This window comes from Myotis yumanensis, unplaced genomic scaffold (genome assembly GCF_028538775.1).
Source record: "Myotis yumanensis isolate MYYU_CA2020_CCGP unplaced genomic scaffold, mMyoYum1.0.hap1 SCAF_15, whole genome shotgun sequence".
NCBI classification, from domain to species: domain Eukaryota; kingdom Metazoa; phylum Chordata; class Mammalia; order Chiroptera; family Vespertilionidae; genus Myotis; species Myotis yumanensis.
In genome coordinates, this window is record NW_027223766.1 from 41,407,795 (window position 1) to 41,432,821 (window position 25,027).

The following is a 25,027-nucleotide window of genomic DNA, read 5'->3' on the forward strand; positions in this document are numbered from 1 at the left end:
CAACAGCGAGGTAGCACCCAGGCCATGAATGAAGCTGGGAAAATTCCTTGGATACGTTCAGAAAGCATGTTCCAACCGCGTCCCTTGCCCGGGGCTTATTGGTTACTGATTAAAATGATAAACTGCGAGCCAATCAGTTCTCTTGCCCCAACTCCCTGACATTTGTTCTGGCGTTATTTGTTTTAGAATTTTTTTCCACACCCTTCCCACAAGGCTCTGAGGTAGCAACTGCATTCCTCGGATCCCTCTGACTGGAGAAACGCGGCCCGTACCCTGACTTTGCTGATGGGGTGTCGGAAGCATTTGTTGTCGCCAGTCTCGCTGAGCGTTATGGCGTAGAACTGTCCCTTGTTGAGGTAGGTCATGGGGCCCTCCCCCTGCTTCTGACGGAGAGACTTGGTGGCCTCCAGGGTGTACTGAAACGTGCCGCTGTGGAACAGAAAACAAGCAGTGGTCAGAGTCACTCACTTGAACACTACTGATCAATTTCACATTGATTATCACTTGGTATGAATATTAACCAATATTTACTCTGTTTCAGAGACAAAACACAGCAGATGGCAAAAGAGATGAGACCAGACCAAAGGTCACTGCTAACACAAGGTATACAGACAGCATTCTTAATAGTGGCCCATAAACCAGATGGTTTGGAAGGGGAGGAAGTCCATGATGTGCCTGGCCAATGGTGCGAGGCCGTGCTAGGAAAACCTCTGTTGGGCCTTAGCTGGCAATACACAATGCCTGAAGTTGAAGAACTTAGAGAGCTTGCCACTTTTATCCTAGTCACAAACCAAATGTGTGAATGCTTTTGTTCAATTCACATACATGTAAATCGCCTTCTGTTTGTTTCACCAAGAGATTGCAAATATATTCTACTTTTAAAAACTTCAAAATGTGAAAACCCAAAACTCAAGACTACTAAACATTCATTACTAAACATCTAGTTCCATAACAGGGAGTATTTTTTTATTTTTGTGTTTTGTTTCCTAAGCCTGCAAAAGCACTCATGACAGGTATGTGTGAACAACGGTCCATGAGCCAAATCCAGCTCATTGACTGTTTTTGTAAATAAAGTTTTATTGGAACACAGCTACATTCCTTCGTTTAGTGAATGTGGATGGTGCTTTTCCATGGCTGCTTTCACACTGCATAGCAGAATTGAGTGGCTGTGACTGTAAGCCACCAAATCTAAAATATTTACTAGGTAGCCCATTACAGAAAATGGTTGCAAATTATTGCTCTAAATGATTTCCCTAATATTTTAAAAATATGGTTTAACTTAAAAAACAAAAACACTCGTTTTCCCAACTTGGAAGAAAAAATCAATTGTTTAAAATGAGCAGCAGGTATGAATCATAATCTCTTTAAACATGCTCATTCAGAAATATTTATTGCTGCTACACCACAGGATGGCACACACTGATGACACAATAACAAAAACTGTGTATTTTCTGAATCATCAGAATCTCTTCATTGAGTCTAACTATTTTTTAGCCCTTAAAATGGCTTACAAGATTACTGGCAACTCTTGCTTCCTATGTTGAACATTTTTGCAATGTCTGATTTTTTTTAATTTTTATAATGAGAAACAATTTGAAGGACAGAATAATATTCCTCTTACATGATAAAAATCATAGGCTTAAGCTGATAAACTAAAAACATTCCAGAATATGCCTTAGACCAAGGTGGGAAATAAATCATTCAAGACAGAATCAATTCCACTGTCATTTTGTATAAGCAATTCCAATATAGCCACTGAATCATAAAATTCGTGGCCTGGACAGGATATTCAGGACTGCCTACACCAGTAGCTTGCGACTTGTCTAGGTCACAGTCTGTTTGAAAATGAGAAGAAAGCCGAAACCGGTTTGGCTCAGTGGATAGAGCGTCGGCCTGCGGACTGAAAGGTCCCAGGTTCGATTCCGGTCAAGGGCATATACGTGGGTTGCGGGCACATCCCCAGTAGGAGATGTGCAGGAGGCAGCTGATCGATGTTTCTCACTCATCGATGTTTCTAACTCTCTATCTCTCTCCCTTCCTCTCTGTAAAAAATCAATAAAAAAATATATTTAAAAAAAAAAAAAAAAAAAAAAAAAGAAAATGAGAAGAAAGCTGTGAACCCTCTTCCCAGAAAAAAGCACATATGAACATAAATGGTTCTGAATATAATTTCAGGGATCTCTCTAGCCCTCTCCCTTCCTCTCTCAAATCAATAAAAAATATATATATTTTAAAAAGGTTTGAAAGTATAACTTGGGGGTACATTTACTTTCTTTTTTTAAAATATATTTTGATTGATTTCAGAGAGGAAGGGCGAGATAGAGAGAGAGAGAGAAACATCAAAATATCAATGATGAGAGAGAATCATTGATTGGCTGCCTCTCGCACGCCCCCTACTGGGGATCTAGCCCGCAACCCGGGCATGTACTAGTATATGCCCTTGACTGGAATCGAACCTGGGACCCTTCAATCCGCAGGCCGACGCTCTAGCCCAGTGGTTCTCAACCTTCCTAATGCCGCGACCCCTTTAATACAGTTCCTCATGTTGTGGTGACCCCCAATTTCATTGTTACAAATTGAACATAATTAAAGCATAGTGATTAATCACAAAAACAATATGTAATTATATATGTGTTTCCAATGGTCTTAGGCGACCCCTGTGAAAGGGTCGTTCGACCCCCAAAGGGGTCGCAACCCACTGAGCCAAACCAGCTAGGGCTTGGGGGTACATTTAAAGGCTCATCCGTTCATCAGTTTCCAGGGGCATCTCCTGGTAACCTACCTTGATGTCTGGTCATACATGTATTCCTCAGCCCCGACTGAAGCACTCCGAAATTTCTACAAAATATCCAAGTAATAGAAATTAAAACCAAGAAGTGAGTCATTATTACACATTTTAAAAAGTGATAAATGTATCCAAACTGTTTTGTCCTCACATTAGAAAGGACAATTACATATTTTGGGTATTACATTTTCAGCTGCAGTGAAAAGGGCTACCATTTGTGCACAGAACCCACACATCGCCTGCACAATGGGAACTACCCTCAACAAAAAGCATTTGTACTTTGTGTATTATTCACACGTCTGCAGGTGTTCTTTTTTTTAAAATATATTTTATTGATTTTTTATAGAGCGGAAGGGAGAGAGATGAGAGTTAGAAACATCGATGAGAGAGAAACATCGATGAGAGAGAAACATCGATGAGAGAGAAACATCGATCAGCTGCCTCCTGCACATCTCCCACTGGGAATGTGCCCGCAACCCAGGTACATGCCCTTGACCAGAATCGAACCTGGGACCCTTCAGTCCGCAGGCCGACGCTCTATCCACTGAGCCAAACCGGTTTTGGCTGCAGGTGTTCTTAAAGTGTTTGCAGGTTCTGGAAACTGTTTCCTCAAACATATAAAACATCTCTTCCACTTTCTATTACCTCTAATGCTTATTCCAAGTCAGAGAATCTGAGTTACTGTAACAGTAATTATACACATCATAGTCCAAGCATTATAGTAGAGTGGTTTGGAGCATAGTTTCTAGAGCAAGACTGTGTAGGGTCAAGTTCTAGCTCTCTTGCCTGCTGGCTGTGTGAACTAAAGCAAGGGCCATACTTTCTCCATCTGGAAAATGCCTGCTTATAGTGATTAGAAGGACTAAATATGTGGATGAAGTATAAGAACAGTAAGCGTTATACAGTGGAACCTCGATTTTTTTTAACTTAATTTGTTCCGGGAGGCTATTTGAGAAGCCATGTGTTCATGACAGAGAATCAAAGATTCAGATTTAAGCTTCTTTTATAATCAATCAATCAATCAATCAGCAAAGCATTTCATGGGAATTTTTTGAGGCTTTATCATCTTCTTGGTGCCAGGAGTAATATAGAAAAACTATACGGCACTGTCCTCGGAGAGATAAAAATTGGTGGGTAAATTTACATGAAAAACAACAAAAGAAACAAAAATACAACAAAAGAAAAGTACAGCAAATGACTATGCTGAATCATTCATTTATTCATGCAGGTGTCCTGACTGGAAAAGCACAGAATGGGCATTGCCAGGAAAGGAAAACCAGCAATATTAGAAGATTTCATGGAGACTGTGAACTTTGCTCTGACCCTTGGAAGCCAAAGAGAACCTTTTACTGAAGAAATTAAAAGAAAGTAATGGGGTAAGAGAGGACCACCATGATTCAAGACAAAATGATAAGTACAAATGTGGTACATAGATGGAGTCAAGGACATAGGCCTGCCCTGGTTATGAAGGAAGGACCTGAAAGTCTACAGTAGCCACTAGCCAAACGTGCTGAAGTTGATTAGAATTAAATAAAGTTAAACATTCAGTTCCTCAGTCAACCAGCCACCTTCCAAATACAACACTGACACATGGAAGTAGTGGCTACCATCTGGGACAGCATAAAAGACAATGTCCATCGTTGCAGAAAGTTCTATTGGACAGGACGGATTTATGAAAAGGTATTTATACTTAGTTTAGTTAAGAATTAGGAAAATTTGGAGTATGAGGATAGCATGATGAAAAAGATATTTAAGGAAGTATTTTAGAGATAGAGGGGAAGCATTTCCAAAGTCTTTGAAGGAATATGTAATAACCTGCAACAACACAGGGTGAACCAGAATTAATAAACATGGCCTTGAATAAATTTATTGTTCATGCCATAGAGCTCTGCAGCCTGAGGATAGGCTACCCTACTAAAACATATTGGACTTATAACGTCTATGATTCTAATCCCTCGGGTGATATGAAAAGATGTGATACACAACTGTTCAGACTCAGAGAGATTTGTCTATATGCTGACTGAAATAAAGAATCGCTCCAATAACTATTAGTGCATGTGAACAAGAACTATGAAAAAAATAGTTGATATGTTTTAGACACAGAATTACTATTCTCAAGTTTAAATTTTTTCCCTTAATTCTGTTACACAGTCTTTCAAAATTTAAAAAAATTAAATGTAGAGTCCACTTGGAATCTATCACCATCCTTCATGAGACATGCTCACAGTAATGGGTCACATGGCCCTAAATGATTTAGTATGAAGAATTAGAACCAAAATGCTGGGCCATTCTGGCTACAGTTACCAAGTTTTCACAACTGTTTGGAAATCTTTCGATATAATTTGTAGGATGCCTAAAGGCAAGCAGACAGCCAACATCGCCATTGATGTAGCACATCTATATATTTCTTAATTATTTAGACCAAACTACTCCCTTCCTGATACCACTATACACACACACACACACACACACACACACAAATGAGTCAGTCTCTACTAGTGAATGAAACCTGCTCATTCAACAAGGGTCTTAGACATTTTAATAATATTCCTAAAAGAATACTAGATGTTAGACATATTTTCCTTAGTGAAATTCACTTGGTGAGGTTACTGAGCTCACCTAATCTATAGCCTGTTGGCAATGCCACAGCTCAAGATCATCATAGAGCATTCCATTTAATTCACATCTGATTGAAATACAATATGTAAGGTAAACACTGATTTCCAAGACCAGGAGAGCAGCTAAAATATTCCAAATATTCCAAATACAGTGGGAATAATCTTCATATATAGTTTCTGGTAAGTTACTTTCTCATGCACCTAAAAATAAAACCCCAAATACAATAGCTTCCTTTCACCAGTCTCTTTATCTACAACACAAACACAACTGATAACACATCCCCCAAATAGCATGATGGTTCGTTGACATTGGACAACATCCATGGACTCTTCTGTGACTAATGGAATATTTCTACACCATGTAAGAAAAACATCAGGGCGACCCTTTAGTGAAAAAGCTTGTACCTCACATTCCCATGTGGAGTGATTTTAAAACAAACAAGCAAGCGGAGATCACTGTTTCTGTAAATTCTATGGGCACAGGAGAAGAATAGGTACAAAGTACATATACACACACTTGATTATGGAAAATACAAATTCTTTCTTGAATATTCAATCAGACAAGGTCGAAGAAAGTTATATTGTTTTTTAAAAGAATAGGCAGACAACTTTAGCTACCCTTTGGGAAGGTTACAAACTAGAAGAGGTCAAGGTAAAAACTTTAAAAAATAGGAAGTTTCCACATAAAAATCTCTTCATTCCTTATAAATATTTAACTTTTAAGATCAAAACTAAAACAATGGAATCTGTCAGCTAAGCGTCAAAAAAAAAAAAAAAAATATTCCTCCACATACCTAGACCAATGGTCTATTAAAAACTGCTCATAATAAAAGACACAAACACATTTTTAAAAATAGCCGTCAACTCACAGTTCAATTCATTTATCCCACTTTAAAAGTAAATACAGAACAAAAGTTAGCTGAGAGGCCCAACCGGTTTGGCTAAGTGGTTGAGCGTTGACCCCTGAACCAAGAGGTTACTGGTTCGATTCCCGGTGGAGACACTTTCCTGGGTTGCCTGGTGGCGGCTGTGGCTCGATCCCCAGTGGGGGTGTGCAGAAGACAGCCCATGGATGTGTTTCTCTCTCATCGATGTTTCTCTCTCTCTATCCCTCTCCCTTCCTCGCTCTCTAAAAATCAATAAAAACATATTTAAAAAATAAAAAAATTCAACAGATCTTAAATAAAATTTGTTTCTAAATTTAAAATGAAGTTAGCTGGGGGTTCTGGATTTAGGTTCTAATGAAAGCGCGGGGACTCACCTCGGAGGTTCCGTCCTTGAAGCTCTCGCTGTAAGTGCTGTCCGGGGTGCTGCGCTGGTCATCCTTGAGGTAGGTGCCGTGGCTGGCCATGGCGGGCGCACCGTACTGAGTCTGTTCAAAGATCACCACGCGCTGCTCCTCCCCGTCTCCCCGGGGATAGTGCACCGGCGGGGCCATGAAAACTGGCGTGAAATCTTCGGCTTTCACCACCGTGATCCCCGACACGGGGATGATGGCCGGGCTCTCGGGGACGCTGGCGCTGTACTGTTCCCGCTTCGAATTCTCCAGGTGGTCTTGGTTTAGGGAAAGGTTCACGGGGACAGTCTTTAGGACCTGGACTCGGTTCTCTCCTCCGCTCAAGTTACTCTGGGCTTCGCTGGTGCCAAGACAGTTTCTGTGCGTTGAAACCCACCCCAAAATAGGATAGAGTTAGAAAGCTCCCCATTTTGCAACCCTTGATAAAATAACGGCTGCAGGCGATCATCAGTGGGTATGAACGTATCATAATCAGAGGAGAGGCTGATGGCGAACTTCACAATGGGATCCAAAGGCTCTCTCCATCCCTAGGAGGACAACTGCACCTGTGTGCCTCCTGCAATCAGCCCCACCTAGAAAGTGCTATTACTTTAAAAAAAATTTTAAAAAGTTGACCTTAATTCTAAGCAAGCCTTTACATCTAACTTCCAGCTCTCGGGAAACACAGGAGCTGGAAGAAAGACTTAGCCAACATCATAAAGAAGCGATCAGACAAACCAGAATGCCGCACGCACGTCCTACTGACCTGGCTTCTTCAGTAAGCCAGAGGCATGAAGAAGGAAGAAGGATGGGGGGCTTACTCTAGACTAGCAGAAATTTAAAAGACATAACAATCAAATATGATGAGAAGGTCTTGTTTGGATCCCGATCTGAACAAACCAAAGAGGCATTTATGAGGCAACAGGATTTTTGAGGCAATTGGATATGGACTGGGCGTTAGGTGATATTAAGGAAATATGTTAATTTAGTTAGGGGTGGTAAGGATTTTGAGATTATGTAATGAAGTGTCCTGGGGTTTTTTAGATATACAAATTAGAAGGAGTTGCAGTAAAATGACATGACTTATTTTAAATTCTATTGCCATCGAAAAAAAAGAAAAGGAAGGGAAGAGAAAAGGTAGAGATTAAGCAAGTGTAACAAACGTTATCACTGATGAATCAAGAGGCTCAGATGGGCATTTGGGGGTCACTACATGGTCCTTTTTACTTCTGCAGATGTTTGAAAACTTTCAAAAGAAAATATTTAAAAATAGTTTTATTTAAAAAGGCAGGAGAACTAATATGATCATTTGAGGGAGGGTGAGAAGGATATTTTCCACTTCCCTGTGGACTACATTAAAATTTAGAAATTGTAGGAAAAGTAACAAGTGAGAATTTATCATTTAAATATTTTCACTAAATGAAGGAGTAACATGAGCTCACTCATAGCCTTAGCACTGAATTACATTCGGGACTTAAGGAAGTGGTGTAACTATAAAAGAAGATCTCTCAGATCTCAGACCTCCTGGCTGGTACAAAGAGAAAGGAGGATTTAGAAAATTAATTCTTGCCAGGCTAGAATGAAGTATTTTCATTTACACTAAAGAACTCTGGGAGAGAGCAGAAGCAGAGAGAGACTGGTTAATGGAAGATTATTATTGATAACAAAATGATTTTACTAGCAAAGTCTCTGTGGTCAGTAAAATCTGAGGCCACCTCTCACTTATTTATTGATTACTCTGATGGATATACAGAGAAAATACATGTCTTGCATGGAGCCCTGTCCCCGATGTCTACTTTATTTAAACTAGCATGTTCCTTGTAGGGCTTCCCAGCATCTCTCATAGAGAGAGATATTCTAATAAAATTGGTTCTCCCAAGAGTTGAGCTTTCTTGGCTCCTCTCTATAAAGGAAGTCCATTCGCTTCTGAGCTTGCCTAACTCTCAAGCAGGACTTGGTATTTCAACTTTGATTTTTCAGATAAAACTTCAAAGTGAAGCTGGAGGAAAGAATGGCTCCCCATGAACACAGCCAACAGAAAAAATATCTACGCTTCTCTGAGTCTGTCACAGATCTGTACAAATCATTCTAGAAAAATAACCCTTTAAAGAATAAAATCGCAAGTCTACAAACATTCTGGCTTTAAGTAATAACCTGCTTTCGTGGCCAAATCAAGCAGTGAATCTGTATAGAGGACACAGTGAAAATTAAGAAATTACATTTAATCTGAATCCAGTTAGCTGGAGGATGCCAAAACCCAGACCACCCATTTATATCAGCATTTCCTAAACCCCATTATTTAGAACATTTGCATGGAATGTTAATAGATGTTCCTCAAAGAAAGGAGTCCATGATAAAATCAGCATTAAAACAAAAACAAAAAAAACTCTTTGCCATAACAAGACCACCCTGGTGGGTCACAAACACCACGAACATGGTAAAGGCCCCCCCAGGCGTTCCTTCACCTGTTTAATTGTAACCCAGAATTTCTGAAACTCATTTTACCCCAGACCTTTTCGTGGAGGATTAACTATTAATACTGGTGGGTAATGTCCTGTAAGTTGAGTGTGGAAGTGTTGGTCTACATTTATTAACTACCAGAACAATTACCCAGTTTCCACTCCTCTGGGCTTGGAACTAGTGTAGTCTTAATGGCTTTGCCAAAATATGACAAGTTAACCAACTCCTCTATAGTTAAAGAGTTCATCTTAGTCCACATTTCTTCATTCTTTAATTCATATAAAATGCCGGAATTCTAAACAAAAATGTAAGTCAGGAGATTTTCGGTGTTCTTAGAGATAAGCAAACGATGGAGTTGTATAAATCTAGCTCCGACGTTATTGTAGGATGAGGACATAACAGGCTCAGCAGCATCCTACAACGTGCAGCTGAGCCTCTGTAGAAAAGCACTGGCTTTCAAAGCTGATGCGGGAGAACTTCTAGAACAGCGGTTCTCAACCTGTGGGTCGCGACCCCTTTGGGGGTCGAACGACCCTTTCACAGGGGTCGCCTAAGACCATCGGAAAACACATATATAATTACATATTGTTTTTGTGATTCATCACTGTGCTTTAATTATGTTCAATTTGTAACGATGAAAATACATCCTGCTTATCAGATATTTACATGACGATTCATAACAGTAGCAAAATTACAGTGATGAAGTAGCAACGAAAATAATTTTATGGTTGGGGGTCACCGCAACGTGAGGAACTGTATTAAAGGTTCGCGGCATTAGGAAGATTGAGAACCACTGTTCTAGAAAGACATCCAAAAAATGGATGATTAAAACAAAGTAAGAATTATTGTGAGATACCGACTCACCTGCGATATAATTTAAAACTGAACCAAATATTATAAAAGGAGAAAAATGCAATGCTAAGAATGGTGCATTCAATATACTTTTAAAAAAAAATTTTGGATTATGTCATTGAAAGTCTGTTTTCCAAAGAAGCAACTTCTGTATGCAGTTGTAATGATATCATGTTAGCACGTGGCACCTTAATTCATGAATGCACCACCGATCAAATGATATCCTCCCAAATTTCATTCAGCCAGCGTCTACTAAGTCACAATTAGTCTATACAAGGTGGTTTTGTGTATCCCTCACTGCCAGCTTTCTTAAAGGTATTCCATTAAAATCACAAAAATAACCATTAAAATACAATGAACGCCTGTCACTTGAAAGGTGTTCTGAAAAATGCTTTCATAAAACATGGTTCTTTTGTCTATGATGATGCAGACAGAGTACACATCCGAGACTCATTTGCGCCCCAATCCCTCTATGATTGCTGATATGGGACCTTGCAGACAGCATAGTCTTAGCTTAATAAATAGTGGCTAGAAGGAGGAAAAGTTACAGGGCCCACGGCAGCGTGGGGCATCAGCAGGTCCCTGCAGACCTGCAAATCAGATGCAGCTAGTCATAATCATCTGCTGGGGTATACCTTGGAGACGATGCACAGCTTAGGGCTGCTAGTTGGTGGGGTGGCCCCGACTGCTAGTCATATAATAAGATCATAATGTCACAAGCAGTTCCTATCAAGGCCAGGTAAGAGTCTGACATAAGTGCTAGCAGGGGATTTCATTTCTCCTGGCTTCATATTTCCATTTGAAAAAACCTGCAGTAGAGAAATACTGTGGGGGCTCCCTCCCTTCTGCCGTGGAAGAGATGGATTTGGCCGCTTTGGAAGAAGTAGCTGAGCAAGATAGTTCAGTCCCTTCTAGTTTCCTCCTTATGTCTGGATCATCTTGGTCAAAAAGAGGTGACACGCCAGTCACCACAGACATACCACAAGGGGTCTGTCCCTTCAGGGAGGCCTAAAGTCCTGCCCGGGACCAGATGAGTAAGCATACCTAAGGCAGGACTGAAATGATACAAATTGTGGATTCCAAATAGCACTTCCTCTGAAATAAAACTTTTTTTCTTCCTTTTTAACTCCAATCTGTAGGACTGTATCCTGTTTTCCAATTGGTTCTTATTTCAAGATTTCGGGAAAGGAGTACTATGTAATGATCTCCCTGACATCTGTGCCTCCTCGCTGACAGTGTCCACTGCTACCCAGAGCCTCTTCCTCTACCTCATCAAAAGCAAGCTCCAAGTGTATTCCCCTCAGGAGCCTGATCACAGTGATACAGCCGTGGGAGTAGCAGAAACCTCACCTCGGCAGTGGGCTATCTAACTCACCTCTAACTATGGGGACTTTCAGCCTCCTCGGAAGCGGGTAGGTATATCAAGAGCCTGTTCGTGACCCTTTGGATGCACAATCAAAAAAATGCAATTTTCTCTTCCTACTGAGAGATCAGGTTTTGGCCCACACTCCAAAAGACAGTTAGAGGAGGCTATGACCCTATCTCCTATAGTTTAGTGTTGTTTGAAAAACAAAAAACAAGCAAACAAAAACATCGAACAAGAGATTTTTGGCGGGGGAAAAAAAAAAGGACACTTATGTAATACCCTTTGTAATACTTTAAGCGAAAAATAAAAAAAAAGAGAGAGATTTTTGGAAGCCAGGCATCTTCCTTTAACTCACACGGTACCTTTTGTCCTGATCTTCTTGGTTGTCACTTGCTTTGCTCACAGACAGCAGCCTCTTGTCCCGAGGAACCTGGAAACGTCAGAAACCATTAGTGAGATTTACACAGATGCCGCTGTGACCATGTGCAGAGCTAGAAACCAATAGGAGCAGAAAAACTGAAACGGGACACTCTGCAGGGGAAGGCGGCAGATTTGCCATAACCAGGAGCCGGTTAAAGGTGGAGTAGGTGAGACGACAGCAGACCAGACACAAAGGGGTGATGCTAAATGGAGGGCCCCACAATCATGATTCTGCTGTGCACTGCTGACACGGACAACCGTCCTAAACCGGAGCCACTCCTCATCCCTCCCCACCTTGGGAGGGGATGGGGGAAAGGAATATAATACATGAAGCATGGATCTGGACATCTGTGCCCTAGAGCAGACAGGAACCATCTTGGAGTTACAACAAGCATCCTGTTACAGAACGGGCACTGACCCTCTACTCTGATGAGGGGCTGCAGGTGCTGACATGAAGGGGAGCAAACTGGGCAGGGGCTGTGCTGTTCGGTGAGGGAGCAGCGTCTGACACAGCTGGACCACCCTTTGCCACCCTCTCTACATAGTTCAGGGACCTGCTTCCACAGTTTTTTCTTCTAACACACTTTTATTGTCTACACAATGCCGATACACTGCCTGAAACATGATTGAAAAAGTACTACTTGGGAGAGGCGCACCCCACCAGCAGTTTCTGATCACCATCTAATCACCCTACTGCAGCTCAGATTGTTTGCATATCTCCGCCATAGTTTTCACACATGGAAATAGCAGGTTTGGATTTGGTTGGTTGGATAATTTGGGGGGGCAGGGAGGTATTTTACTTTGTTCTTTCTAGATCTTCCTTCTAGCCGAACTCCTCTGCATCTAAAACGCAGTCCTCACTATTTTGACATAAAAGAGCATTTATGAGAAGTGTTTCTCTTCTGAATTCCCCTAGCAATTCTTACGATTTCCACTCACCTGGATTATATGCCAGCCCAGTCAACTGGACTAAGGAGACATCATAGCAGGGTGGCTAAGAGTCAAGACCTACTCTGAGTTCAAATCTCCAGCTCTACCACTAACTGAACTCTGCCTCACTTTCCTTATCTATAAAACAGACTTTATGGTAGCTTTAGACCTCACGGTTTTCAGTAAAATTAGATGAGTTAATTTTTTAGAAGCATTTAGATTGTATGATACAAGTATCCTATATAATAAAAGGCTAATATGCAAATAGACCAAACTGCAGAACAACCGAACAACCAGTCGCTATGACATGTGCTGACCACCAGGGAGCGTGCGTGGACCATGGCAGGCATCAGCCACAACAGGATGGTGGAGTAGGTGAGTGGAAGCACCGGACGAAGGTGGGGCGCCAGTTGCTGTCATCAGGGATGAGCGTCTGGTGGTTACTAAAAATTTGTTGCTCCCACACACTGCAGTCCAGCCCAGCGCTTGCACCTACTGCTGGCACCAGTTCTGCTCACACCCGCTGCCGGCCCCAATCGCTCCTGAGGGCTTTTGCACCTCCCCCTGCTCCTGAGGGGTGATCGGGGCCAGCAGCCGCCACTCACACCCACTAATGGTGCTGAGTGATTGGGGCTGGCGCCAGTAGTGGGTGCGACCGGAGCCGATGCCATCAGCTCATGGGAGCAGCGGTGGGATCAGGGCTGCCAACAGACAGAGGACTGGGAACTGTGGTGGGAGGGGCCAGCTGAGGGCCCGGAGGATGGGCCGAGACCCACCCCTGTGCCCCCCGCAGCCTCACAGCCCACAGTTCCTTTCAAGGTGCATGAATTCATGCACTGGGTCCCTAGTTTCTTAAATAAAAAGAAAATAAATCAACTATAAGTTCTTCATTCACATGTCAATGTTGAGAGTCTACATGCCACACTCCTGGCATTGCTAAATGCTGGGTAGAAATGAGATTAATAAAACACTGTTCTACTAAAGATAATATATAAACATAAAAATTCAATACACAGCACAACCATGTTCATAGCAGCATTACTCACAATAGCCAAAAGGTGAAAACCTCAATGTCCATGTACAGATGAACGGATAAACAAAATGTGGTATATACATACAATGGAATATTATTCAGCCTCAACAATGAAATTCTGATACCTGCTATAATATAAACAAGCATTAAAGACATTACAAGCCCGGTTGGAGTGTCTCAGGGGTTGAGCTCAACCTATGAATCCAGAGGTCAGGGATCGATTCCCAGTCAGGGCATGTGCCCCAGTTGCAGGCTCAATCCCCACTGGGGGATGTGCAGGAGGCAGCCAATCAATGATTCGCTCTCATCATTGATGTTTCTATCTCTCTCTCCCTCTCCTTTCCTCTCTGAAATAAATAAAAAAATATTTTTTAAAACTTTAAAAAAATAGATAAAGACCTTACAATAAATCCCATGGGACTTAAATCCACGTACTTCCTTCTGAATGCCTGCTTCCTGGTTCAGCCACCAACAGCCCTATTTTCTTATTTTTCTTAAAGAAGACCCTTTAACATTTCATGTAATATTGGTTTGGTGGTGACGAACTCCTTTAGCTTATTCTTGTCTGGGAAGTTCTTTATCTGTCCTTTGATTCTAAATAATAGCTTTGCTGGGTAGAGTAATCTTGGTTGTAGGTCCTTGCTTTTTATCTCTTTGAATATTTCTTATCAATCCATTCTGGCCTGCAAAGTTTCTGTTGAGAAATCAGTTGACATTCTTATGGGAGCTCCTTTGTAGAAAGTAACTGACTGCTTTTTCCTTACTGCTTTTAAGATTCTCCCTTTGTCTTTAACTTATTACATTTTAATTATGATTGTATTTTGGTGTAGGCCTCTATGTGTTCCTCTTGTTTGGGACCTTTTGTACTTTCTGGACTTGTATGACTACTTCCTTCACCAGGTTAGGGAAGTTTTCTGTCATTTTTTTCAAATATGTTTCTCTCTCCTCTCTCCTGTCTCTCTCTCCCTCTCTCTCTCTCTCTTCCTCTCTCTCTCTCTCTCTCTCTCTCTCCTCCTTCCAGCATCCCCATGATGCAAATGTTGGTATGTTTGTAGTTGCCCCAGATGCTCCTTCTACTATTTTCATTTTTTTATTCTTTTTCCTTTTTGCTGTTCTGATTGGATGTTTTTTTTGCTTACTTATATTCCAAATTACTGATTTGATTCTTAGCTTCATCTACTCTACTATTGATTCCCTGTAAATTATTCTTCATTTCAGTTAGTGTATCCTTCATTTCTGACTGGTCCTTTTTTATGCTGTTGAGGTTTTCACTTAGTTCATTGAACATCCTTTTAACTCTGTTTTGAACACTGTATCTAGTAGATTGCTTGTCTCCATTTTGTTTAGTTCTTTTTCTGGAGTTTTGTTCTGTTCTTTGGGACATGTTTCTTTGTCTCCTCATTTTGGCAGCCTCCCTGTGTTGCTTCTATATATTAAGCAGAGCTGCTATGTCTCCCAGGCTTGGTAGACTGGCCTAGTGCAGCAGGTGTTCTGAGTCCGCTGGCACAGCCTCCCTGATCACCCAAGCTGGGCACTTGAGGTGTGCCCCATGTGGGCTATGTATATCCTCCTCATGTAGTTAAGCCTTGATTATTGTTGGCACATCAATGGGAGAGATTTACTCCCAGGCTGATCAGCTGTAAGGGCTGGCTGTGACCACCAACCACTGGCCACTGATCTCCGACCACAGTGGATCACCACCCCACAGAGCAGGACTTATTCAGTAGGGCTCTGGTGCCTGAGGAGTCCGGCCCTTGACTGTGTCACATGTGGAGGTTGCTGGGTGGCAATACTTTGACATGATCTGAAGCTGTCCACTGTGTACGCTGGCTCTGGGCCTCCCCTGAGGTGCAGGCCAGGGCCAACTGCCACCTGTGTTCTGCCCAGGGCCAAATGGCATGAGCTCAAAGCGATCTGCAGATAGCTGCTACTTGTGGTGGTCTTGGAGGTGCCCAGGTGAGGCAAAGCTGCAAACCAAAGCCAGATGCTGCTAGTGCAGGAATGAGCCACTTAGCAAGAGGGGGCATGCTGAGGCCAGATGCTACTTGTTTGAGAGATTTTAGGAAAATCTGAAGCATGAGCCACTGGAAACAGCTTGGGTGAGCCTGAAAGTTGGGTGGGGCAGGACCTCAGTGAATCACCAGGGCGGGGCAAACAGTGATAGCCAGGTTGATGGAGTGTCAGATATGGTGCCCGACTGATGGCTCTGTGTGGAGGAAGGGCTCATCAAAGGAACAATGGCCTTTGCCAGCACTTCTGTATGGGAGAAAGCCACCCGCCCAGCTCTCTCACCTATGCTGAACAATTCAGTTCCTCCCTCTATGTTTCTGGTACCTTTCAAGCTGCTGCCCCAGCACTGGATCTCAGAGGGAGTGAGTCTGAGTTAAGTTGGTGCATTTGGGGCCCTTTAAGAAGAACTGCCTGGGACTCCAGCAGCATCAGTCTCCCTCAACCTCAATCCCTTCTGGATTTTACAGCCAGAAGTTATGGGGACTTCTCTTCCTGGCACTGGAACCCTGGGCTGGGGGGGCCTGGTGTGTGGCTTCTGCAGCTGAGATGTCCCTCCCTTTTTTTTAAAAAAATATATTTTATTGATTTTTTACAGAGAGGAAGGGAGAGAGAGATAGAGAGTTAGAAACATCAATGAGAGAGAAACATCGACCAGCTGCCTCCTGCACATCTCCTACTGGGGATGTGCCCGCAACCCAGGTACATGCCCTTGACCGGAATCAAACCTGGGACCCTTCAGTCCGCAGGTCGACGCTCTGTCCACTGAGCCAAACCGGTTTCGGGGTCCCTCCCTTTTCTTTTAATCTTTTTTTTTATCTTCACCCAAGGATATTTCTCCCATTGTGTTTTAGAGAGAGTAGGAGGCAGGGAGGAAGGGAGGAAGGGAGGGAGGGAGGGAGGGAGGTGAAAGGGAGAGAATGATCGATGTGAGAGAGATACATCAATTGGTTTCCTTCAGCACCATGAGCCCAGGTGGAGGATTGAACCTGCAACCCAGGTACGAGTGCCTTTGAGTGGGAATCAAACCCGCGACCCTTCAGTGCATGCGTCAACAGGACTGGCCAGAGCTCCCTCCTGATTTTTCTCTGCCACACTTGGGTTGGGACCAGCCTTTTCCATGTCTCCCCACTCCTACCAGTCTTAATGTGGCTTCTTCTTTAATTTCTTAGTTGTTGGACTACTATTCAGCCAGATTTCAGGCAGTTCTGAATGATGGCTGTTGTATAGTATAGTTGTAATTTTGATGTGGTTGTGAGAGGAGGCAAGTACAGCATATACCGCCATCTTGCCCGGAAGTCCAAAAAAAAATTTTTTTATGGTGAACACTGAATTGTGTATTCCCAAAGTTCATAAGTTGATGCCCTAAACCCAAATGTGACTATATTTGGAAATAGGGACTTCAAGGAGGTAATTAAGGTTAAGTGAAGTCTTAAGCCCTAATCCAGTAGGGCTAATGTCCTTATAAGAAAAGGAAAAGACACCAGGGTACACACACAGAGAAAAAGTCATGTCAGGACACAGCAAGAAGATGGCCATCTGCAGGCAAGAAATAAAGAGCGGTCTCACTAGAAACCAACCCTACCAGCACCGTGATCTCAGACTTCCAGCCTCCAGAACTCTGAGAGAGAAAAAAAGATCTGTTGTTTAAGCCACCCAGTCGTGGCAATTTGTTATGGCAGCCTGAGCAAACTAAAACTGTATAATGGAATAGACATTAAGAAATATACAGAATTGACCTGTGACCTTGAGTAAATCCCGCTTAGTTGCCTGAACTATAAACCATAAAACAGGATAGGGTTCCCTGCTGTGATCCTTTGGTGACAGTTTAAAAACGTAGGCGAAAAGACTTCCATTTCTTCTCCAAGGAAACACCAATGGCAGATGATGCAGGTGCTGCAGAAGGGCCTGGAGGCCCAGGGCCCTGGAATGGGAGGCTGCAGTGGCTTTGGTGCATGATTTGGCAGTGGCATCCAGGCCTGGGTCACTGGTCATGTTCAGGGCCAGGACTGGGGCCGCAGAGCTCCCAGAGGCAAGGCCATGGACAAAGACATGAAGATCAAGTCCCTGGAGGAGATCTATCTCTTCTCCTTGCCCATCAAGGGATCTGAGGTCATTGACTTTTTCCTGGAGGCAACCCTCAAGGAAGAGGTTTTGAACATGAAGCCAGTACAAAAGCAGACCCGCCAGTACAGAAGCAGTACAAACGCAGACCCGTGCTGGTCAAAGGCATTTGTTGCCACTGGGGGACTACAATGGACATGTCAGTCTGGATGTTAAGTGCCCTGAGGAAGTAGCCACTGTCAGCTGTGAAGCCATCCTCCTAGCCAAGCTCTTTATTCTCCCGTGCAGCGAGGCTACTAGGGGAACAAGATTGGCAAGCCCCACACTGGCCTGTAAGGTGAGCACCGCTGTGGCTCTGTCATGGTGCCCCCAGGGACTCGGGCCTCGTCTCAGCCCCTGTGCCCAAGAGGCTGCTGCTGATGGCTGGTATCCGTGACTGCTACACCTCAGCCAGGGGCTGCACTGCCATCGGGGCAACTTCACCAAGGCTACCTCTAAGACCTACAGCTATCTCACCCCCAAGCTCTGGAAAGAGACTGTGCACCACGCCTCCCTACCAGGAATGCACTGACCACCTTGTAAAGACCCACACTGCAGTTTCTATGCAGTTTCTGTGCAGAGGACCCAGGTTCCAGCTGTGACCCATCACATCATTTCATACAAGAAAAATAAATAAATAAAGTGAATTAAGCATGTTTTTTTAAAAAAGACTTTAAAATGTATACAGTATTATACTGTGATATGCCGATGCCAGCTTCTAAGGACAGGGACCACCATTTCCTGAGTGCCTACTGTGTGTCACACACACTCCTCTCTGACAAAGCCCACCACTGTCCCCTAAGGGATAAGGCACTCCAGCCGGAGGAGTAAGTAAAAATGTTGTCGATCACAGAAAGAATCAAAGAGCATTCTAAAGAGGTAGTGAAAGTGTATAAAATTTAAATAATAATGTGGAGAGAATTATTACAATGACTTCCCAACGTTTTTCCTCAAAAACTAAACTCTTTTTAATAACATTTTTCTTTACTACAGAAGAGTCTATCCTCAATGTGGATTAAACTTTGTTATAACTTTAACATCAGCATATATAAACAGGAACATCCAAAGGGCTAAGGTGTGAAAATGATCATTTGGACACAAAATTTTTGGAAACAAGACTAACCCTTTAATGTTTTTAATGTTTCAAGCAAATATAGTGAAGCTTATATAAAATAAACAAAGCCATGTTATTATATTAATCTACAAAGCCTTAGGAAATGCTTTATTTAAATATTTTATATCCTAAATTAGTAAATTAATCGTGGAAAATAATCATTCAACAGAAAGAGTTACAGACTTGGCTACAAATGAAGTTTTATGTAAAGTCTCCACTCTGCATCTCAAAATATTTCAAAAAGCAATATTTCATCTCCTTTAAATATTAAAAACATACAACAGGAGAGGTAATCCAGGTGACATATTTACTAATAATTATTCCCTGGGAAATAAAATACATTGTTTTCATTAATTACTAATGATTTTTGTTTTGATCTGTTTTTCTTTTTCATTAATACAAAACCATCACCCTCTAATAAAGATATATGAAATTACGACCACTTCACAGTAATGGAATAAAATCTACTTTAAAAATGGAGCAATTATTTCTTCAAAATATATTTAATATATTTCCTCCTAGCCTCATGAAACTATTAACATTATTTTAATATAGTTATAAAAGTTGCAAAAAAGAAGTTGTAATGAGCCAAGTAATTAAATCAGGGTCACTTTAATGATGTGTTACTAGATTTTAAAAATTGATGAAACTATCAAGTTTTGACTATTTCTTTCTATCATGAAGGAAAACTGTTTGTGATTTCTTTCTAAGGACGAGACCTTTTCAGAACATTATGTATTACCACAAATGTCCAATAAAGCTGAACCTTCGAGGACTGGCCTAGTACATGAGTCTAACTGATAAGTTTTGTGTTTGGGGACCATCCTCAATAAATTTTGAAATTTTTACTCCAAAACATGTAGAATTCATCCTTGTATTTTTTCAAATGAGCTCCTCAGTCAAAAAAGAATTAGAAGTATAAAACATCCACAAACAAAGAAAAGGAGAAAGAAAAGCCTACCATGAAACCATCTTTGTTTTTCAGGCTCATTTTTTTTTTTTTTTTCAGGTGCTGCCTGTTCACTGGAGGAAACTGCCCTATTTACATGAAATGTAGTTTAGGCTCTAACACATCCTTCCATCTAGAGTCCAAGCCCCGCAAAATTAAAATCCCTTCTTGCTATGTCAGCAGCCATGGTGGGAGTTCTATACCTTCCCAAGATGACTGTCAAAATCTGCCAACTGCACTCTCTTGGTAAGGGGGGAAGATCAGCATAGATGGGCAAGGGTACCAGTGGAAAATCCTTCATACATAGGGTATCTCAAAAAAATGTATACACACACTTTGAATAATTATAAAGGCAGTGTTTATTAAAATACATTTCATTTTCAAAATTGAGCTATCAGCTGCGAAAGTGTGTATACATTTTCTGGGGACACCTTGAAAAGGTTCATTTATTTGAGTTAATAATATCCTCATTCAATATACTCTAAATGGCCTGACCTGTCAGTTACTCATATCTTGTCTTGCATCTTAGATAAGGCCAACGTGGCTTGGCTCTCATTCATCTCCCCACAGAGGAGCCTCCTGTGTGTTTTAATGGGGAAAATGGGAAGAAGCTGAAAGAGGAATGACTAATTCGGTGGAAGAGCAGGCCCAGAGTTGGTGGTGTGTGTGTGGGGGGGGGGGGGGGGGGGGGGGGGGTGCCGGTGGGGGGGGGGGAGTAGATCTTTGGAAAGCATGGAAACTCTGGTTTAGGAGAGGAACAGGGACAACTCAACTTGCAAAAGTAGAGACTGCTGAAAGGAAACAGGAAGTGGTAAGCAGGAAGAAAATAGGAAACGAAGACTGAAACTTACTAAAAGGAAAATGGTTTCTCTTAGGTTATTTTCTCATGATAGAGAGAGGGGGGGATGTGGGCAGTCAGTTCTTATTCTAAAATAAGAAGTTCACTGTGCCCAACCAGCAAAATAAACACCACCATTCTCACCTTTGAGCCAAATCCCAGCATTAGCCAATGCTGTTTACAATCAAAGCAGCAATAAATCTCCTCATTCAGTAAATACTTGCTGATTTTTTTACACTTCACTGGTTCTAAGGGAGCAGGTCATACCAGATATATAGTCTTTTATAGTTGAGACAGATGGCTGTTTGTTGTTTGATTTCTTGAAATACTCCTATTTTGAAGGTATCGTATGGCAGGTATTTTTGTAATATAAGTGTATTACACTTATTTTATTTTAAGGGTCCTTCAAAATATTTAGTACCCACCAAAACAAATGGAAACAGAATTGTAACAAACTTTAGATTCTGAAATTGCTACAAAGGTCTACCCCAAAAACATTCATTGAAATATTCCTTATAAACCTGAAAAGTCTAAAACCCCTGAATGTTCTTTATAAAATAGAAATCTAAAAGCAGCCTAAATGACCAACAACTGAGCAATCACTAAATTAATATAATTAATATTACTACACAATGTAATATTCTTAATCACTAAAAATAATCATCATAAAGTTGAAGTGTCTGCCATATGACATGGAGTAGGAATTCTATGTAAATAAGATGTTTGCATGTGAACAGAGAACACAGAAGTAATTATCCCAATGAAAACTGCCTCTGGTGGGTGGGAAGGTATGCTTCATCAATGGTAAATCAGTGAGGCATGAGAACAGGAAGAGGCTGAATTCCATAGAGGTGTGGAAATACTACTTGTTCTCTGGCCTGGGATAAAGACTCTGTCCTTCTTCTCACCACTGAGGGGAGGCCCTGGGGGCTGAAGAGGAGGGAGGGGGCGCTGCAGGATCTACCTTGTAGTAGTCATACAGCAGGCCCAGGGCGGCAGCGCTGTCCTCATCACCATTAATGCTCATCATCGCCTTGGTGGCTGCCGTCAGGGGATTCTCCAAATATGACTTCCAGGCTTCATCCTCACTAGTGTAGGCTCTTCGGGTGTTGAACGGAGGGTCAGTGGGCATGGGCACTAAGGCCACCAGTCGTTTATTACTGTAAAAGCAAAAAAATAAAATAAAATAAAATAAAATGAGGTTCATTATTAGAGAAATATTCCTTTCCCACTAACACTATACACATTCTACGGTTAATTTGTACTTCCCCAGAATGGAGGGGAAATGAAGACTAAAACCAAAGTGACTGCCACATGGCATTGATAAAATCCCTGGTTTATATTTTCACTGTCTGTGAGAAGTAATCATGGTCTTTGAAAGGTGGTATAAGTAGAGGAAGTTCGTTCCCCTCACACTTGGTTTTCCATATCCAATTATTCTAGGAGCCAAATCATTTAATTTGATTATTCTTCATTAATGACTATTAGAGTGAAACCCTGTGAGGAAGCAGGTTTCATTTCATTCCGAGTTCTAATTAGAAATATGTGCAATACATAAATGTATTACTGATTACATAAATGTATTACCGATTACAACACACTAATGATTACTAAAAATTGTCTTATCTAGTTTAATCATGTGAAATTGCTAGGGAATTAGAGGCTACGGCAAGTCTCTTAATTAAAAAGGCTATGTAAGCTACTCTGCAAACAAGACTCACAGATACGCTGCATAATGAGAATAAGAAGCAAGATGATGAGACAGCGTTGCCACAGAATCCTACTATACATGACACAGAAGCTACAGATTACAAAAATCATCAACGGAGAGTGAGGAGTGTGTCTAGAGAACTTGTAGTAGAGATTTCAGTAGAGAACTGACAGGAAGGGGCTGGGGTAAGCATTTATTAACCCTGACCAAGCCAAACTTGGGTAAAGCAGCAATTGACAAGCAAGGCAATTTTTTTAAAGAGGATGTGACAATGGCTCAAGTCTCCAAAGACCATGACAGTCCTCAGCAGCTCCCCGGTCAGGGCCCCAGCTGTCAAGTGAAGGAGCCTAGAGAGGCGCTGGCACTCACCTCCTGGCCCTCTTTCACTTGTTCATGGAAATGGAAACAAAACGGAACAATGAGACATTGTATTTCAGTAACTCCTATACCCACTCACTGTGACAGGACAGGACAGGTGAAGGCAATCGCTGTACTAATCAATGGAAATTAAGCCACCAAGGGCCTCTGATGGTCATTCAGTTCTAAAAGAGGTCCCTTTTCGCTGACGTTCCTACAGGAGCTTACAGGGGTAGATGGTCTCTCAGCTCACTTTGTGATGGAGAACTGGTGTGAACCCACAGCAGTGTGTGGCGGGTCCTTTAGGTGCTGGCCCGGTGCCATGCCCTGGTGTAATGCCAGAAAACAACGGTGACCTTGGTAAGATATATTTGGGGGTGGGGGTAGGAAGTTCACAACTAGCAGGATGGAACCTATACAACATGGTCTTTAGGCCCCTGATTTGCACTCTTTGTGCCAGTGGTTTGGTCGAACTGATTTGGGACGAGAGAGAGGATATTAACCCAACTGCAAATGAATTGGATTAAAAGGATAGAATCAAGTTTCTGGGAGGCAGTGAGAAAACCCCTGGTGGAAGGGTTTACCTGCCATTATGGGAACGGCATAGACCCTGAAAGTGAGCCCTTGCTCGCCACTTAAGGTGGCGGAAAACTGCCTGAGCTTCAGCTTCTTTGGGCTCAAGTCAGAATAGCAATCCCCACCCTACTGACCTCACGATGTGATTATCAGAATCAAAAAAAAAAAAATGGATAAGACAGAGTTTTCTAAACTGCACAAGCTATGCAAGTAACAGGTATTACTGTCAGTGCACAGTTCTATGTTCCTGTAAAGTGTGTGGGTATACCAATTTTTGGTAACATTGATTATAATTTTAATTAATGATAATCATTAATTAAAGGGAAAATGAAGCTGTCATTTAGCAATAGCCCATAAGTATTTATTAAGAGCCCAATAGGTATCGGACATCATGCTACTTATAGAGGAGACAGTGGTGAATGAGAGAGGCAGTAGCCGATGTAGCCTGCTGTCCAGTGGGGCAGAGATGGTACCACAAGAGGGATGAATGTGAGAAAGGGAAATGGATGGTGTCGTGAGGGTCTGTGATAGAGGGGACTAACCTAATCAGAGAATCTAGGAGGAATGGAAGTGTCTACAAAGACCTGAAGGATAGGTAGCAATGTGCTGGTCCCTGCTGAAATGGGCAGGTGTGGGGAATATTTCTCAAGGTGAAGAATATGTTGGCAATGCAGAATACTAGAATTCTCTGACAAAAGGAGCACATTTGTATTATCTGCATGCTTTGATCTAATAGTAAAATAATAGCATTTCCGTGTTGTAAAAATTGTTAATCATTTAGGATAAGGTTGGACTTGGAGACAGAAATGTTGGTGGGCTGGACCTGGAGAGTATTATGCTAAGAGAAATAAGCCAGTCAAAGAAAGACAAGTATCCCATGATCTCACTTATATGTGGAATCTAATGAACAAAATAAACTGACGAACAAAATAGATCCAGAGACATGGAAGCATGCAAGAGACTGACGAATCTCAGAGGGAAGGGGTGGGGGTGGGAGGCGGCTCAGGAAGAGATTAACCAAAGAACTTGTGTGCATATAAGCATAACCCATGGACACAGACAATAGTGCAGTGAAGGCCTGGGGAGGGGGCGGGAGCTAGATGGAATGGGTCAATGGGGGGGAAGGGGGGCCGCGGAATGGGACATCTGTAATACTTTCAACAATAAAACTAAATTTTACAAATAAATTAAATAAATGAATGAATGAAAGTCTACAGAGAGAAAAAATTACGGCAGTGTCACCACCTCCCCTTCCACAGCTGTGTAGCTGGGGCCACCCTGGGTTCCTGGTCTGCAGCCTTTACCTAAAAGGTGAAATAGAGGATTCGGAACCCTAACCATTGCCCATGAGAGCCCGAGTATCACGCACAACTTCCTAAAAATGCTCGGTTCTACAGGAAGGAAGGAAGCGCTTCATGTGATCCGCAGTTACCTCACTATCGAAAAAGAGGAGGATTTTATTCTGTTTCGTGCCTATGAGAAGCACTCGTTGCTCGGGGAGGGGAGTGTTAATGACAACACTGGCTGATTTCCAGAAGTTCAGCAGGAAGTGCCAGAGGGAGGGATAAGAGCCAGCTCTTGAGCTACACTAAGTCGTGTCCTGATTCATTGGAGAGATTTTCCCTTGAGTCT

General features: G+C 42.1%; 1 protein-coding gene and 1 long non-coding RNA gene across 8 annotated transcripts in view; one reads left to right on the top strand and one right to left on the bottom strand.

The window, feature by feature from the left end:
* Positions 1-25,027, bottom strand: part of GRHL2 (grainyhead like transcription factor 2) — a 121,017-nt gene that overhangs the window by 62,636 nt on the left and 33,354 nt on the right. For all 6 annotated transcript variants that reach the window (XM_070392668.1, XM_070392666.1, XM_070392669.1 and 3 more), the window contains exons 2-6: positions 21,716-21,911; positions 11,720-11,787; positions 6,665-7,058; positions 2,783-2,838; positions 273-429 (exon numbers count right to left, since the gene is read on the bottom strand). In XM_070392668.1, the coding sequence (XP_070248769.1) occupies positions 273-429; positions 2,783-2,838; positions 6,665-7,058; positions 11,720-11,787; positions 21,716-21,883 (843 nt within the window). In that variant the 5' untranslated portion in view covers positions 21,884-21,911. The remainder of the gene's footprint in view (positions 1-272; positions 430-2,782; positions 2,839-6,664; positions 7,059-11,719; positions 11,788-21,715; positions 21,912-25,027) is intronic.
* On the top strand, positions 215-11,520 carry LOC138993399 (uncharacterized). 2 transcript variants are annotated; one of them, XR_011468271.1, is made up of 4 exons: positions 215-356; positions 542-603; positions 4,014-4,161; positions 11,131-11,520. It is a non-coding gene; the product is annotated as an uncharacterized lncRNA (long non-coding RNA). The 2 variants fall into 2 exon arrangements; XR_011468270.1 differs by lacking the exon at positions 11,131-11,520 and having other exon boundaries at positions 4,014-4,634.